Raw genomic sequence first — 18992 nt, 5'->3', positions numbered from 1 at the left:
TCTGAAATGGAGAGAGATTGATCTGGGCCTAATTGCATTGACAGTAGTGAGCTGAGCGTGCGGGTACTGTACGTTTTCAACCCTTTCAGGATTAGTGGTTGAGAAAAAACAGCTGTGTGAATTAACCCTGTCACTGCTGGCACGTTCACCCAAGAGGGATAGGGCTCAGAGTTGAGTTCACCTTTTCCCGAAGAAAGGCTATTTGTTACTTAGCTCGTGAGCTATTTCAGGCCATCCCCATCCTGTCTCTGTAATCTGTTGAGTGGCTGACCCCTGACCCCTCCACCACTGGCCATGGAGCTCTGGCCATCCAATGACAGCAGAAGAGCACTGCCCTACACTGTGAAATCACTGACGTTAGTGTGAACACTGACCAGTCCCTCATTCTTTCCATATCAGTCAGCCATGTCCCCGTTCAGAGCCGTGTTTCATCTGCATTCACTTTGCCTCTTATCTACGGCTCCACAGTAAGACATAGTCAAACAAACAAACACACACACACACAGTCTGCTGGAGCTATCATGCTTCCTCTGTGTTATTCCCCTTGGTAGGCTACGTTCCCTCCCTCCCACCTTCCCTCTCTCTATCTCCCTCCTCCAAATTTCAGCCAGGGTTTCTCTTTTCTAGCTCTGTCCTCGTGCTCGGTGCTGTTAGGGAGAAGTGCTTCAGAATGCAGCGACCGTGTGACATAGGAATCAAAGAGGAGTCTGGGAGTAGGCTGATCACAGCCATTCTGACGCCCTTTAATAGTCAATGTGCAGCCTAGGGGCTAAAACTCAGTAACACTCAGTGGCCTTTGTTGGCAAATGTGTTGCTTGTTCACAGGATCAGGGGTGATTATGATGTAGCTGGTTATTGTGCAGTAGGGCCAGGCAGTGTGTGGCTAACTGTATAGTGGACGTATCATCTCTAAATCCGATTCAATTCCAGAATGTTTAACTAACTAACTGGACGATCTGGCTGATTGTCTGTCTGTCTGTCTGTCTGTCTGTCTGTCTGTCTGTCTGTCTGTCTGTCTGTCTGTCTGTCTGTCTGTCTGTCTGTCTGTCTGTCTGTCTGTCTGTCTGTCTGTCTGTCTGTCTGTCTGTCTGTCTGTCTGTCTGTCTGTCTGTCTGTCTGTCTGTCTGTCTGTCTGTCTGTCTGTCTGTCTGTCTGTCTGTCTGTCTGTCTGTCTGTCTGTCTGTCTGTCTCACAGGGAAGAAGAACTCCCTCCTGCAGCACAAGGTGCAGCACGACCTGAGCTCCGGTGTTCTCAACTACCAGGAGAACGAGATCATCCAGCAGATTGTGCAGCATGACAGAGACATGGCCACCTGCGCCCACCTCCTCCAGAACATTCCTCCACCTCAGCCCCCGTCTCCGGGGCACACCCCCGTCATCTGGGCTCCCCTCATCCAGGCACCCCTGCAGGCTGCTGCCGCCACCACCTCTGTGGCCATCGCCTTGACGCACCACCCCCACCTCCCACACCTCCCCTCCACGCTCTTCCGCCCACCGGTCACGGTCCTGGGCTCCAGGAACCTCCAGGACCCTCCCCCCGGCCGGCTGAAGAAGTTCCACACGTCGGCGCCCACCTCCTTCATGGGACCTGACTCCCCCTCCAGCACCCCATCTAAACTGCACTGCTCTGGGATGGATACAGCCCTGCTGGCCTCCTTCCGGGCCCACCACACGACTCAGGGGTCAGGGGCAGCCAGCTCCAGTCAGCAGGCGTCCAGCAGCAGTGGAACCCAGCCTGGGCCTAGTGGGGCCTCCGCCTTTCCCTTTGGGCCTTTCTCCTCCTCCGGGGGCTCTCCCTCCCACAGCACGGCCCAGCTCCATTCACAGCCCCAGACGCAGCAGCCATTCCGCTGCACCACCCCGCCTCTCGCTGCCCTCTTCCAGCAGGGAGCTGTGGGGGGAGCAGGGATGGGTGGAGCAACAGGGGGAGCTACTGGGGGGGCTACAGGTTGGTCTTCAGGAGGCGCTATTGAAGGTGAAGTAGGAGGAGCAATAGGAGGGGCTGATGAGAGGGCCACAGGTGGGACAATAAGAAGGGCCACTAGTTGGGGTAGACGTGGATCTATAGAAGGATATACCACTGGAGGGCATATAGGAGGAGCCACTGGGGGGTACTCAGGAGGAGCTAGTGGTGGGCACATTAGAGGAACTAGTGGAGGCCATATACGAGCTACTGGTGGAGCAATGGGAGGGGCAGCTGGAGGGCATATAGGAGGGGCAATGGGAGGGGCTATAGGTGGAATGACAATTGGAGTTCTGGGTACCTCTAGTTCTGGTTGTAGTATCAGCCCCCAGTCCACTGGTTCATCCGGCAACATTCAGTCCTGTCAACTGCTCCACAGCCAGCTGCCCCTAAATCCTCCACAGGTGGGCTCCCTGCAGCAGTTTGCAGGCGGGGGCAGGACTCCTAGTGCATTCTACCACTCCCCACCTCCAGGCTCCCCATCCTCCTCCTCCACCCTGCAGGCCCCAGAGGGTTCCCCATCTCCCTTGGCCCAGTTCAGCCTGGCAGGCTTACAGTCTGGACTTCAGTCTGGCCTCCAGTCTGGCCTGGTCCCTCAGCTGTCCCTGGAGAGGTCTGCCCTGGCCTCGTTGGCCCAGTACGGCTCAGCTAACGGCTCGCCCTGCTACACCCCCCTGGGGCCTAGCCCCACGGTCCAAAGCCCAGTCACAGGAAGGACTTTCCACTACAGCGACTCCTCCAGTGCCACTGGGTCCCACAGCTCTCTGCTCATGCCCCAGACCTCCCTCCCCAGCCAGCAGCACGCAGCCGGCAGTGAATCTCTGCTGGGGCTGGGCAGCTTCTCTGAGGATATGAAACTATTGTCCTGTTCTAACCCCTCCCTGCCCCAGGATGTGGCCCAGGCCATGGGATACTCCTCACTCCCACGTTCCTCACCCTCTCGCAGCTCGCCCCCACGCTCCTCACCGCCTCGCAGCTCGCCTCCACGCTCCTCACCCCCGCGCTCCTCCATGGAGCCAGGATACTGTCTCTCCTCGCCCTACTCCTCCCCCATCCTAGTGCCCAAACCCTGTAGCTCGGTGTCAGGACACATGGCTCCTCCTGTCCCTGCCCAGATGTCTCCAGGACACCTGCAGCACCAGACTCAGTCCCCCGTGGCCTCCCCGGCCCTGCCGCCACGGAAAGGCTCGGCATCCCACTCTGAACTAGAACCTGTCCGCTCCAAACTAACCTCCAATTTGTGAGGTTTGATCACACCCTCCCTGGACTAGTACACAAACAATCTTCCTGTATGATGTCATTCTCTTCTAGGCTTCACTGTGTTCTAATCGTTATCATTTCCACCATCTTAATATTACTGTGATTTAAAAGATGACACTTAACCAGGTAACTTCTAGCTCCCTAGACTACTACACTTTGTTTTTGTTTTGTCCTTCTCCCTTTTTTATTCATACGTATATACATAGAAATATATTTAAAAGATATGCTAATCAATAGACAGGAGAGTGTGAACAGAAAATGATATCCATTTAAGAGATGGTCATTTCTTTGTTTCTAACTATGCCAAATTCATATGACGGGGTTTGGTTTGATGGTTAGATGGACAACACAATAGTACTTTTTTGCAGGAACCTATGCACTAATACCTGCATGTATAGATGCTTTTTTGTGTGTTTTAAAAGAACAGAATCAACCTTTTCAGTGGCAAATACATGCTTCAATAAGAGCAGACTGACTTATTTTTTAATTCCATACAGGATCACATGTTGTTGATCCTTTATCAACTATTATCAATGAGATGACTTATTTATCCACTCTATAGACTTCACGAAATCTTCCGAGGTGGAGAAGAGATTTTAGGAAACCAAAAATAATTTGTCTCCCCTTTGGCCTGTGTGTTGTTGTATTGTCGTAATATTGGGGGGTGTTGAGTGGGCTACAGGCCCTCCATCCCTGTAGGGAGACAGACATCAAGTATGATGTGTTAGTGATAGGCTTCCTGCAGTGTCCTCAACCCTGTCCTAACAAATTCACTTTGTCTTCCAAGCTCTTTCATGCCGCAAATGTTTTGGATGGACAAGGACAAGTTGAGCCCTGCAATCTGTGTGCTAGTGGACAGAGTGTGTGCATTTATGTGTGTGTGTGATAGTGACTGAGTGTGAGTGTGTGTTTGAGTGATTGTCTGTGTGTTTAAGAGAGAAAGAGAGCGAGAGTAGTCTAATGCAGGAGAAGACTAACCAAGGAGGGTTTTGCCTTTTCACAAAACTAGGACGACCATCCCAGCTTGTGTGTGGAGTTGTGTACCTACAGGACTCTTCAATCTCTCAATGCTAGAAAACACTACACTCACTAGTGCTCCCAGAGCCGTCAATCACACATACTTCACAGTCAGATAATGTAGCGAACACACAGGAAATAGACCATTTGGACATAAGCAATTACGTTTGTTATTGTAATGATATCAGATACCTGTTGAAGTGCTGCTTGATAGAAAAGATCTTACCACTCCACATTACTACCCACAGCTGCTAGACGGTCAACATTGACTGCCAGTGTTGAGTTGAACATGTTGAATGTATGCGCGTTTCATGAATGTTTTATTTAGAATAAATATGGGTCATGCGGTTTTACATCAAGGAGGTACAGACAGAAAGACGGGTCGTGATGGAATAGAAATGGTAGTTGTGGACAATTTCATAGACCTGTATGTTGAGGTTAATCCCAGCGGACAAGAATGGTTGAAATGACTTCATTTCAACCAACCAGCTGTATGCCTGGCTGTGTGTTCTGTATAGATAGGTAGCAGTAATCACCTCTGCTTCTCTCCACAGCCCATCCCTCTCCTGCTCTCCTGCCCATCATAAGGAGCAACATGTTACCCTGGGTTCAAGACAGCTGGGTCCATCTCTATCTCAGTCACACCACTCAGACACAACACTCTTTTTAACAACACAGCCCCTGACCTCTGACCCGTGTAGGCCAGCATGGGCTAGTTGACAGAAGTGCACAGTGACCACACTCTAGTCCCTCATTACTACCTCCCTCAGCAGGCCTGTATCAAGGGCTAACCACACACACGCACACACACACACACACACACACACACACACACACACACACACACACACACACACACACACACACACACACACACACACACACACACACACACACACACACACACACACACACACACACACACACACACACACACACACACACACACACACACACACACCCAGGCACATGGACATGCCCACACTCATGCACATGCATACACACACACAAGCCTTGGCAGTCTCCCAGTGCAAATCGCAGTGTTGAATTGAATTAATTTGAACAGAACAGTAAGATATTTATTAATTAAAAGGGCTTTTAAAATGAGTTCTGTTCTCCTATTGGAGTGAATGCAGATCTAAAGTATCGGTTTTAAATCGTCTCTCTTTCTCTCCCTCCCTCTGTTTGTTGTTGTTGTTTTACACCTGGTCTTCTTCTGCAGCGAGGCGCTATATATCTAGAAATATCTGAAATATTTATTCACTGTCTGTGTCTGTCTGGCATGTGGCACATGACTCCCTGACAAGCCGGGTTGACAGTGGGAAACCCACAGACATCACCTCAGACAGACAGACAGGGAGGGATTTATTCTCTCAGATAGAACACTCAGCAGCGTGATTGGCTGGACACAGGGAGGGAACAGGGAAGTGATCAGCTCCAGCAGGGGAATATTAATGTCTGTAGTGTTTACAGTGCAATCGTTAAAGACTGTGACTGCTGGAGCTGTTAAAACACAAAGCCAATAGACTGCCGTGGCTGTTTCACATCTGAACAAAAAAACAACAAGAACCTCAACCGGTTTGTTTATTTTCCACAATATGACCTTATTAAGTCCAAGAGTTGGGAAATGTGACTACTTTGGATCGGGGTTGAGGGAGCTAGTGGTTGAGACAGAGGAGTAAATGTGAGGAGACACTGATAGATTGGAGGAATGACGTGGTTGGACAGACGGTCAGGGCGCTGACAGGTAGACAGCCAGCCCATGGGGTTCGCAGGCTGACGAGCTGCTTGTTTTCTGGGGGACGTTGAAGGCATGTCAACCCTGCCTTATGATTGTTCCTGAGCGCTGGTGTAGGTTTGTGGGAGGGAGGAGGATATTGATTTGTGGGTACTTGAGGCAGATTTTGGGTGTTGCTAAGGTAATGGTGTGTGTGCCTGTGCGTTTGTACATGTGTGTCTGTAGGAGAGATCGCAACCCATCGTTCTCAACCCAGTGCCAGGGTCGATGTCTGGGAGTGGTCGGTGTCTGAAGATGGGTGGGCAGGGGAGGCACAGGTCATGGCTTAAAGAGAGATAGGCGCAAGACAGTGATCGATTAGCTGGGTCTGGACCTGAAAGACCTGGGACGTTATCACAGATAAGGAGGTGCATAGTGTGTCAATCATTCCAGTCTGCCGCTGTCATTCAGGGAGCTGTCAGTGTCCCGTCTGAATGTACATGACTCTGTCTCTCACCTAGGCCACACCTCCATAACACTGAACTGTCTGGTCTTCCTTTGATGCTATTTGTTCTTCAAGTGGATTTGGTTATCTTTGGCCATGTCTACACTTAACACTTACATGCAACTTCTGCTATCAGGATAGGAAGATCGCATTGAAAAGACGGGTCTAGATGCACAACAGTCCCAGTGGCCCGATTGTGTTCAGATCTGCCTGACCACTTCAGGAGGTGGTCAGGGACGTATTGTGTGCAGATTTCTCCTCAGTCTGGACACAATCAGGCTACCGAAAGTTCATACAGTGGGCAACGTCATCAGCACTCTGCCCACAAGTCTCCAGAAAACGTGTGTTTTGGGTGCGAGAGGCACCTTTTCATAATAATGTTGGAGGAAATACATACCTAGCATGGGAGGAACGCATTTACTGGCTTCATAAATGCTAGCCAGCTAGCTAAAATAAATAAAAACACAATGTTTTGTTTGGCTAGAGTTATGCTAACCCGTTTGCAATCGCTTTAGCTTTGCTAGCTAGCTTGCTGGTTAGTTACAGAGGTTAGTTGGCTAGCTACAGCAGTTGGCTACTGCCATCAAGTTGTTTTGTTAATATCAGATTTAGCCTGTTCCAACATTTGCAGAATGTATACCGCATTTGAATATAGGGAAAAGGGAACCCGGACACAATGTGGACACGGTAGACATTTAAATGTAGGTGTAGAGGTATGAGGTGTTCAGAATTGATCAGAACTCCATGATCAGAATACAAAAGCTGCATGAACTGTCAAGTCTAGACATGGCCTTTGATTAATTGCTGCTGATAAATGTGTAGCTTTCTATAGATTGTCTTTAAGGATGTCTGTGGGGAACAGAGGCAAACAGAGGCATACCAACTTCATGTCCTTGGAGATTTCAGAGCTCATCCATAAAGACCATCTATAGTAGACTATAAATAGACTTAATTCTACAAAACAGTGAACTGTGTTTGAATTCTACATATCAGAGACTGACTCAATATACAGTAGAGCTATTTCCATTCCATTTCCCTTTTACCATCCATCCAACATGGGAAGGTTGATGTGTTGTGGAATGCCAGAGAATGCATATGAAGGACATATCAAGGTACAGTGAGAGCGTGGCAAATAAAGACTACTCAATCCAAATACAAACAGCCCCTCCATTCTGAATTCATTTCAGGGTAGGCAGACATAACCCTTGGATGTTGTCTTTCTGTAATTCAGTAAAAACAGACCAAACAAGTTTTCTGTAGAATGGCAGGGTGGAAGTTCATTCTCCTTCCTTCTGCCTGCAGATGTATGTCATTGTGTTCACCTCTGTCCAGATCACTCCAGGGCCTTAGTGTGTTAGCATGCTCTGGTCCTATAGCACTAGCCAGGGCTGGAGAGCTGGAGGAAGTGGAGGGAATGGGATTCTGTGCTGCTGTTGTAGTGCTTCATCCCGGACTCTTGTCTGTATGGGAGACTTGGAGAAGCTTCTCCTGGCATACCCAGCAGCATTTCACATTCAGGGCGGTCTCTATAACACAACACATTTTGATTCCATTTGGACCACTCCCAATTTCCGAACCTAATCTTTGCCTCCCCACTTCCCATTGTGCTGTATTACTGGGCCGTGAATGTGGGTGGGGGAATCCAGTGGTGCACACTAAAAGGAAATCAGCTGCAGTGATTGAGGATTAGAGGTAACAGCAGCAGAATTGAACCTGCTATTTCGGAGGCTGGGAGGAGAGAAACCGTTGTGTTTACTAGACGCCTTCATAACTCATTTAGAACCACAGATTCATTCTTAACCTTCAACAAACAAACCATCCCATCCTATGTAGGCATCTGAGGCAGGGACACATGTAGCAACATATTTCAAATAGAGAAATTGAATGTGGTTAAAACTACTGTTTATGGCAGGGCCTGATGCAACTGACCTCTTTTCCACTCTACTTCGGTCAGATAGAATAACATGAAAATGATGTGAGTTTAATCCCTAAGTATGCTGTTGGGAGCAGTGTTAAGGGTGCAACCCGGATATGGCCCAGTTTAGTGAGAGTGTAGCATGTGAGTGCGTCAAATCAAGGATGGGTGGTACGCATGAGTGTGCAATTCAGAACCGCATCACCTAGCAACACAGAGGCGTCATGGGTGTTAGTCAAACAAGGCTGCTTTGGAGCAAGACCCTCCAGTTCTCCTCACTGGCCTAGGGGGGAAAGGGCATACAGTACATGAAGTGGAGGTGAACCAACCTGCTTCTCTCTCTTACTGTAGCTTTCGTCTTGCTGAACTATGTATATCTCACATACTCTGATGATACTTAGGATCATATGTCAATGTATATTTGCGTATACAGATTTATATATTTCCATAGGACCTATTTATATTTCTGTATTTATTTTAGATTCTTAAGTGACGTCATCATCACCATGATAAAGATAAGCAATGTTCACCAAACTGTGTGTGTGTACAGATTCATATCATCATTGTGGTTTTTAAAAGAAACACATTGTTTGCATTGTATAATCTCTTTGACTTTGGTAATGTGCAGGAGTGGGACATGACGCTCTACGGTACATCACTCTCTATCAGATGGCTTTGTTCTGTTTTGTAACCGCAGTGACAGTCCCACAGCTCTCACACAGACACATCTCTGCGGAGGACAGTATTTTTGACCTCGTTGCTATTGATCAATGGATATCAATATATATTTGCTGTGTTTAAAATGGGAACCATGGGATATAGCAATAAGGGAGATGTACAGGTATGTTGTGACTGGCTGTGTTTACCAGGCACTGTGCTATCAGCACGACCAGCGCTGTCCAGTAACAATGTGGATGATGAGGGGGGAACAAAGCATAAATGGGGTTGTTGATAAGCACACATACTGGATAATATTACAAAAGGTATCGAATAAAATATACGGAACAACTGCTTTGAGTGTTTTCTCCATTCATTAATCTTATTCAGTGTTTGCTGTAGATTGTGCCACACACATGCCCTAACCAATACATTCACTAGTACATGTAGCCACACACATGCCCTAACCAATACATTCACTAGTACATGTAGCCACACACATGCCCTAACCAATACATTCACTAGTACATGTAGCCACACACATGCCCTAACCAATACATTCACTAGTACATGTAGCCACACACATGCCCTAACCAATACATTCACTAGTACATGTAGCCACACACATGCCCTAACCAATACATTCACTAGTACATGTAGCCACACACATGCCCTAACCAATACATTCACTAGTACATGTAGCCACACACATGCCCTAACCAATACATTCACTAGTACATGTAGCCACACACATGCCCTAACCAATACATTCACTAGTACATGTAGCCACACACATGCCCTAACCAATACATTCACTAGTACATGTAGCCACACACATGCCCTAACCAATACATTCACTAGTACATGTAGCCACACACATGCCCTAACCAATACATTCACTAGTACATGTAGCCACACACATGCCCTAACCAATACATTCACTAGTACATGTAGCCACACACATGCCCTAACCAATACATTCACTAGTACATGTAGCCACAGTTCAGTACACACTCCTGCCTTTCACAGGTTCTCATCACCACTCAGCACCTCTCTCTCACTTTTCCCCCTCTCTCTTTTACTTTCTCTCTCTCTCTCACACACATGCACACAGGCAGGCAGTGAGAAGAAGTGAGGCTCCTCAGAGTGCTATGCTGCATGGCAGACCGTAAAAGGGGGACTGTCTAACTCTGCCCCTGTGAGCACTCAGCCATCTGTTTCATTAGAATTCCCCCTTGAGGTAACCTTCCCTGGGAGGAGGGGAGAGGAGGGAGAGGGACTCATTGAAAGTGAAGGCCTTTTGTTTTAGATGGTCTCTTTTAATTATACAGAATTCTCCTCTCGTGATATACGCCTGCTGTGAGGAGTGTGCAGAGATTGGCATACTCATGCCTACTCACCCCATGTTCAGAAATGAGACAAAACTCTGCATAGCAAGCAAGCCAGCAAGTGAGTAGCACTTCTCCGATGTGAGACTCTCATATCCTCCGACTGTGGATATATGTGAGCCTCCACAGTGACTTCCATCGCACTGCCCGTCATCTGGATTTCTCCTGCCATGGTGGGATGGACAGCTAGTGCTAATGCCTTTTTGTGAAGCATCTGGGATAATCTGTTCTGGGCCTCCTTGGTTCAAACTCAACAGTAATTAATCCCACTCATTGCCCTGTGAGGCCGAGGCTGGGGTAGAGCGGCTGTGTGTGTGTGTGTGTGTGTGTGTGTGTGTGTGTGTGTGTGTGTGTGTGTGTGTGTGTGTGTGTGTGTGTGTGTGTGTGTGTGTGTGTGTGTGTGTGTGTGTGTGTGTGTGTGTGTGTGTGTGTGTGTGTGTGTGTGTGTGTGTGTGTGTGTGTGTGTGTGTGTGTGTGTGTGTGTGTGTGTGTGTGTGTGTGTGTGTGTGTGTGTCTGTTTCTCTCAAGTCTTCCCTCCTTTCCAGATGACCATTTAGACTCTCTCTCTCTCTCTCTCTATGCCGGAGCATTCTGTGGTTATGGAGGGGGCGGTAAGCAGGCCTTGACTTTTACATAAATTAAAATGTTTTCATAGTGGCATTTCAGGGGACATGGGGATTAGAGTGGATTTCAACAAACCAGAGGGATGAAATTTAAGTATGCTAAAAGTCTAAGAGCTATGCTACAGTTCTGCTCTGGATCAAAAGGAATAACCTATCATTATAGAAATTCACATGAGCACAACAAAGATTCATCATTATACGGTACCCCTTGTAAAAGGAGAAGACTGGCTTTGGGTCGACTACTCATTCCCTTTCTGCAGATCTTCTCACACTCGTCCTGAAGCATGCTGGCCTGCCCCGTTGTTTTTTGGCAGTCCCAGACATGGAACACTCAGTAACACACACAGAAACTACAGCACATCCGTATTAGTGTTTTTTTACCCCTATAAAATCCTACCGTCAAAGCCTTTTGACATCTGCCAGCATGTTCACAAATATTGTCAAAAGGCCAACTTAGCAAGGCTCCAGCCTTTGATGCGCACGGCTGACAGTTTTTCATTTTTTTGTGTCGATGTGTTTATTTTGTGGGGTAGCTCCTTGGGTTATTAGGGTTCAGGGAAGTGTATGCATGATAAACCTTGAGATTAAGATGGCCACAGGCCATCCAACCTGATCCCCAGTTTCACACAAAAATGGTAATTTGTCCCTATAAAACTTGTCAATGGTCATGGATGGATACATGCCTGCCCTATTTAGAATTAGGAGAAAGAGACAAGTGACATAACTGTACTGTGAGTTGGTCCACTTTAGGGAAAAGGTCTTTACTGTTATGACGTGTGCCGCTCTGGGAATTGTGTGACATTTCACATGAGCATTAGCTCAACATAGGAGCTGTGCCATAACTCATAAGCTTTATTGTAGGTTAGGGTGTATTTTACTGTTGTACAGGTCATGGGTCAGTATTAGAATCATTGGAGATAGTATCTCTTTGAATGTGCTTGTGCTCAATTCATCCGAGGTCCCAGCAGCTACTGTATAGCACTGTCTCATGGACCATTTCAGAAATGATGTTCTGTCTTGAGCTGCATTCCCCTGAGAGATGGCAACACGAGGACAAACTGCTCAAATCATTACCCTCGCGTCTGCTAACAGTCCTCACTGTCTGTTTATGAGAGCCTGCCTGCCTCACTCAGGCAGCACACAATACTACTGTAGCTATCTAGCTCACTAATGCTAACCCCACAGAATCAATTTTTTGTGGGGGTGGGGTTACATGTAAATTATCTATTTCAAATTATAAGTTTATAAAACATGTACCCATAGGCTGCCACTCAAAAGAAGAAAACACATTAAGAAATACATACAGAGATTAAGTAATAAGAAATTCAGTATAGCATGAGCTAATTCTGATATATTATGCTAAGCTCACATATTCATGCCTTTCAACCCATGTTCACTACTAAACCTTACACCCTACTAATCTACACAGTGACCTGTCTGTTAATGCTCGCCTTACATAGCCTGTCTGCCTTTTTTCTAGGAATGCTTCTATATAAAATCATACCTGGTACTGTAATGCTAAAACCCTGGTTCTGACTGCCTGTCTGTTTTTTATAACTCATATTGGCCACAGTTCATTTGTTTGAATATTTTCTTGGGCTCTGGATAATTTCCGTATAATTCAGTCAACTTCTAAAATTGGCGACTTTGGAGTAAAAAATGAAACAGACAAAATTGGTTTGAGAAATATTTTCTTATTTAGTTTCACTTCACTAACAATAATCCTTTGTGGCTGGTGATCCCAGCTCAGTGTCCTCCTCCTCCTCCTCCTCCTCCTCCTCCTCCTCCTCCTCCTCCTCCTCCTCCTCCTCCTCCTCCTCCTCCTCCCACCTTACTGAGCTAAGACCTGGACATGGTGAGGAAGGAGTTCCCATCTCAATAGCCTTTCTTCTCCCCCATGGCTCTGCTCTGGAAAGATTCCTCTCTTCTGACCCTCCTCTCTCACTCTGTGGCGGAAGGTAAATGCTACTCAACAGACGTCTCCACTGTCCCCTGCTCCCAGTTCCCTGCTTATCACACTAGCCCAAGCTCTTGAGCTTTTCTGTAACAGGGTCTTCCTTGAACTGAGCGGGAGAAAATAGACCTGGGTGGCTAGATGGCCATACCATAAATCACGTAGACTCAAATCATTTGAAGAAAGCGTAAATGGCCTTGTCTTGTACACCAATAGCACCTACTGTAGCAGAGCTTCTGGAACACCTGTAAAGGAGGCAGGCTTGTGTCCCTGAAATGGTGCCTTTACCCTTCTGCTATTTCCACTATTCAGGGGGAGAAAACGGCCTCTTTCTCTATCTCAACATCTGAGCCCCAGAAGAAGCAGTTTAGAGCATCTGAGGAGAGGATTACCAATCGCTTCTGATACACAGAGCCCACAATTTCCATCGGTCTCTCTTTCACCGCTTATCAGTGAGAAGTGGGGGCACTGAAAACAGCGCACATTCATCACCATCACCACAGACACACATTTAAGGGCATCAGACGTTCTAAGAGAAACCGAAAGTGACAGACATGCGCAAGTGTCATCACACAAGTGGGGTGAAGAGAGCTTTGAATAATCCCATTGTGTGTTCTTATACAGTCACCTCAAATTAGTGTCAGCCTTGATAAAAAAAAATGTATGTTCGGTTTTATAAGTTCATCTCTTCATAAGAAACTGTATTGTGGACTTCCATGGCTTCAATGCGCCGAATACCACAGGTGTCGAATACCTTACAGTGAAATGCTTATTTACAAGGTCTTTCCCTTGTAAAATGATGAGGAAAAAAACATGAACAAAAAAAAGCTATATACAAGGACTACCAATACCACATCAATGTGCAGGAATACGTGGTAATTGAGGTAGATATGTACACGTAGGCAGGGGTAACGGGACTAAGCATCGTCTAGATATTCACAAGAGTGAAAGTAGCAGCAGTGTACAGTATATGTGTATGTATACTGTACATGTGTGATCATTTGTGTGTGTATGTGGCACCAATATGTGTGTATGTGTGAGTGCCTGTGCCACTGGGGTATAAAAATCAGGTAACACACATGTAAATGTAACGGATGTGAAACGGCTAGCTTAGTTAGCGGTGTGCGCCAAATAGCGTTTCAATCGGTTACGTCACTTGCTCTGAGACCTTGAAGTAGTGTTTCCCCTCGCTCTGCAAGGGCCGCGGCTTTTGTGGAGCGATGGGTTACGATGCTTCGAGGGTGACTGTTGTCGTTGTGTGCAGAAGGTCCCTGGTTCGCACCCGGGTATGGGCGAGAGGACGGTTTAAAATTATACTGTTACATTGATGCTGTTGACCCGGATTACTGGTTGCTGCGGAAAAAGGAGGAAGGTCAAAAGGGGGGTGAGTGTAACGGATGTGAAACGGCTAGCTTAGTTAGCGGTGTGCGCTAAATAGCGTTTCAATCGGTTACGTCACTTGCTCTGAGACCTTGAAGTAGTGTTTCCCCTTGCTCTGCAAGGGCCGCGGCTTTTGTGGAGCGATGGGTAACGATGCTTCGAGGGTGACTGTTGTCGTTGTGTGCAGAAGGTCCCTGGTTCGCGCCCGGGTATGGGCGAGGAGAGGTTTAAAATTATACTGTTACATAAAATCCATTTGTCATCCATCCCCATGGGAAATGACACAGAATACACAAACGAAAAGAGACAATGCTTTTTGACCTTAGTATTTTATTAGGATCAAAACAACAACAACTATAGATATAATAAAACTGCTATTTTAGCAGTTTGTGTACAAAACAATATCTAAAAACTAAATATACCACTTACTACTATTTTATTTTTATTTTTTTCTCCCTTTTTCATGGTATCCAATTGTTGTAGTAGTTACTATCTTATCTCATCGCTACAACTCCCGTACGGGCTCAAGAGAGATGAAGGTTGAAAGTCATGCGTCCTCCGATACACAACCCAACCATCCGCACTGCTTCTTAACACAGCGCACATCCAACCCGGAAGCCAGCCGCACCAATGTGCCGGAGGAAACACTGTGTACCTGGCAACCTTGGTTAGCACGCACTGCATCCGTCCTGCCACAGGAGTCACTGGTGCGCGATGAGACAAGGACATCCCTAACGACCAAGCCCTCCCTAACCCGGACGACACTAGGCCAATTGTGCGTCGCCCCACAGACCTCCCAGTCGCGGCCGGTTACGACAGAGCCTGGGCGCGAACCCAGAGTCTCTGATGGCACAGCTGGCGCTGCAGTACAGCGCCCTTAACCACTGTGCCACCCGGGAGGCCCACTTACTACTATTAAGGCAATTAAAGGTCAAAGGTCAAAATCCATTTTTTCATGAAGTCACATGATATTTGATGGAAACCAGATCAAAGTATGATGACAAATGTATGATAAATGGCTGTTGCTTCTACGTTGATAAAGTTTGAACATAAAGTAACTGGTCCCCTCCCCCATGCCAAACACTTGGATTAATTATTAAGGGGACAAGGTGACATCACATTACCTCATTTTAATACAGCAATGGTAACATGATATTCTCTTACCTAATTTAAATAAGTACCGCCTTGTAACCAACATCGGAGAAGGTGTGTTTGAAGAGGGGTGTAGTTTATATAGCTCGATAGCTACTCTACTGGTGCCAACATTTTACTGTAGGCTTTCAGCAAATGTAATTAAAAGTTTACCCTTTTAATCTATGGAAAATATACTTATAGGTTTCCCCTTTCATCTGTGTCTGGTGTTCGCTAGTTACTGGCTAGCTAGGTCTTCAGCTAGCATGAACAACAGGGGTGGACAGGTCGTTCAAAACTCACAATGCAGTTGTCAACTCAACACATCCATCAGTGCTGCTGTGAACCACATCACAAGAGACATGCCAAACGGGAGATCTATAAAAAATATACTGTATATCATTGATGCCATTTCAACGTTGTTAGAGTTGCTTTGTATATCACCAAATTTGCTTGAGATTAGTTTACTGCAACACTGCATCCAAGTTGCTTGATATAGGCATTTCAAAGAGCTGTCATTCAAGGTGACCTCATGAATATAAGTTCCTGCCCACTCATCCTGTCTTTAATTAAAAAATGTTTCACCTTTTTCTCCTCAATTGGTAGTTACAGTCTTGTCTCATCGCTGCAACTTCGTACAGACTCAAGAGAGGCAAAGGTCAAGAGCCATTCGTCCTCCGAAACACAACCCTGCCAAGCCGTACTGCTTCTTGACACACTGCTCACTTAACCCAGAAGCACCAATGTGTCAGAGGAACAGGAGGCACTAGAGCACGATGGGACAAGGACATCCCGGCTGGACAAACCTTCCCCTAACCTTGACCAATTGTGCACTGTCTCATGGGTCTACCAGTTGCGGTCCGGCCGCGACACAGCCCAGGATCAAACCCATGTCTGTAGCGACACCTCAAGCACTCAAGACATGCCTTAGACCACTGCTCCACTTAGGAGGCCAGCCTGTTTTTAAAAACTTTTCAAGACCTATAAGTCTTTTTAAAACCACTGGAACAGAGGTAAACTTGCTTGGTAGAGGATGCATGTGTATCTTGTGAGGAAGATGGTTCTGTAGGCAAAGAAAAGTCCAAGTGCCACAGCTGGAGAATTACAGAACTTCAAGTCGCATCTTGGGGTCACCAAGTCTCTTAATCTGCTATTAGAGGCCACCTCCATGCCAATATGCTCTTTAGAGGGGTTGCTAGAAAAAAAAGCCTTTATTGAGAGTAACCAACAAATGTAAACACCTGGAACTTGCTAAATGGTATTGGCACTTGGATTGGAACCAGGTGCTATGGTGATATGAGACAAAAATAGAGTTCTTAGCGGTGGGTATGGTGTCAAAAGATGGATGCATGTGGATGCATGTGCAGAAATGAACCTCAAAACCTACTGTAAAATATGGCGGATATTTGATGTTATGGGGCTGTTTTGCTTCCACTGGCCCGAGGGCACTTGTTAAGGTCAACGGCATCATGAACTCCACTAAGTAATAGGACATTTTTAGCCAAAGACCTGGTTGCCTCTGTCAGAAGGCTGAAACTTGGCCATAAGTGAATCTTCCAGCAAGACAATGACCCCAAGCGCACATAAAAATGGTTAGTTAAATTGATCACAAAATCAATATTTTGCAAGGGCCATCTCAGCCTCCGGACCCCGTTGAAAACTGAAAAACTGTGATTTGAATTTGAAGAGGGCCGTCCATAAGCGCAGACCGAAGGACATGAAGGATCTGGAAAGATTCTGTATGGAGAAAAGATTCATCCCAGTGTGTTCTCCAATCTCATTAAACATTACAGAAAAAGGCTAAGTGCAGTTAACCTCGCAAGGGGATGGTGCACAAAGTATAGAAAGCAGGGAGGCCAAGAATTTTGATACCCTGTCTTTTTGAGAAAACAATATTACTTGTAAAACAAAATATATTTATCTGAGAAATTATATGACTATAAAAGAAGGTATAAAGACAAATTTGGAGCATACAATACAATAATAATAATATTGTTTGCTTGAATTTGTCTTTAGGCATTTTGTTAATACTAATACACCCTCCCCTCGCGAGGATACCTGCACTTAGCCTTTTTCTGTCATGTTTAATGAGATTGGAGAACACACTGGGATGGATCGAGCTCAGTATTTGTCTGCTTTATTTCATGCAGTCTTTTTTTGCTCATCTTTATCAAGGGTGCCAATCATTTTGGAGGTGACTGCATGTATGTGAACACCTTTCTGTGTGTGATCATCTGCCGCCTCACATGCTGTGACAGAGTGGGGGGGAATTGTATGATATGCAATGTTGTCTCTTTTTCTCTCGTGAGACTTGCTATAGAATATATGTGCAATAGAGAATATGTTATTATGAACACACTTATATAACATAATGGATCAGGTTCCATCTCCCATCAATATTTTTGAATATCAATCTCATGATAAATGCATGTGGATAATGTAGCAGTAAAAGGATTGTGTTCATCTTCATTTATAATTTAGTGTTATTTGCTCATCCATTGTTGGCCTTAATTAAGAAATATAGAAATCTAATTTCATTTGGGCCAAGCTAGGGAAGGATAGCAGGAGCTATCCGGGTAATCAAATAATTATCGTCAGTGTGCATCTAGAGGGGCTTAATTACATGTGCAGGGCTATCCGCTCATTGTGCAGAACAATTAAGGTTGTTTGAAGTGCCATCAATGACTCCCATAATTAGTTTGGCAGAAGTACCACACTCCACTGAGCAAAGCAGAGCAGAGCAGCAGTTTCTCTTGGAAAGGAGAAGGAGGGGAACCATTTTGTTGTCAGCCAGAGCCAGCGTCATGGATGTCACTGTAGTCTAATTTGAAGATGACAAAGGTTAAGACAACAGGATTCTAATACATTTACATTTACATTTAAGTCATTTAGCAGACGCTATCCCATAACTCTTTGCAACAATGGGACCAGCTATGCTAGTTAGCAACAGTGCTGGTCCCAGATTTATGATGATGTTGTCTTAACCTGTATATTTCTGACCTAGACTGTAATGCACCTCTTGACCCTGTTGCTCAAATTAATAACCCAGCCAGCCATCAGGATAGAGAAGAAAAACATGCTATTTATGTTGTGAAATCAAATTCCATAGAGAATTTGATGGATATGAAAAAAACAGAAAGCAAACCTAAAGGCCTCATTAACTTAATTCACATGGGTCAGAGACCAATTTATTCTGCTCCACTCATCCTATAAACAAACAAACATCATCCATCCATCCGAGAGGAGGTGAACCGACCGACCGTGACATTGATGTTGGAAATCTTTCCCCATTTTGATGTGCTCTGAAATGTGTAGCCATGATGTACTTCGTTAACCCAGAGTCCCACAACATGAACAGACACAGACGCCAGAGTGGACGTGATGCGGTGCATGTGAATATATGTAGCCTGAGGGAAAGTTTCTGTTCAACGTCATCTCATGTTATATGTCATGTTATATTATGTCAGACAGCCTAGAAGGGC

The 18992-nt window shown here is 45.9% G+C and overlaps 1 protein-coding gene across 1 annotated transcript in view; it reads left to right on the top strand.

Moving 5' to 3' along the window:
* The window catches only part of LOC124033799 (potassium/sodium hyperpolarization-activated cyclic nucleotide-gated channel 4-like), a 116645-nt gene extending 107271 nt beyond the window's left edge, over window positions 1-9374 (top strand). Inside the window, exon 8 of the mRNA XM_046346124.1 lies at window positions 1196-9374. Coding sequence (XP_046202080.1) covers window positions 1196-3207 — 2012 coding nt within the window. The 3' untranslated portion in view covers window positions 3208-9374. The remainder of the gene's footprint in view (window positions 1-1195) is intronic.
* The last annotated feature ends 9618 nt before the right edge of the window (window positions 9375-18992 follow it).

Source organism: Oncorhynchus gorbuscha, linkage group LG04 (genome assembly GCF_021184085.1).
Source record: "Oncorhynchus gorbuscha isolate QuinsamMale2020 ecotype Even-year linkage group LG04, OgorEven_v1.0, whole genome shotgun sequence".
NCBI classification, from domain to species: domain Eukaryota; kingdom Metazoa; phylum Chordata; class Actinopteri; order Salmoniformes; family Salmonidae; genus Oncorhynchus; species Oncorhynchus gorbuscha.
Note: the sequence above shows the minus strand (reverse complement) of the source record. Positions and strands in the feature narration are given on the sequence as shown.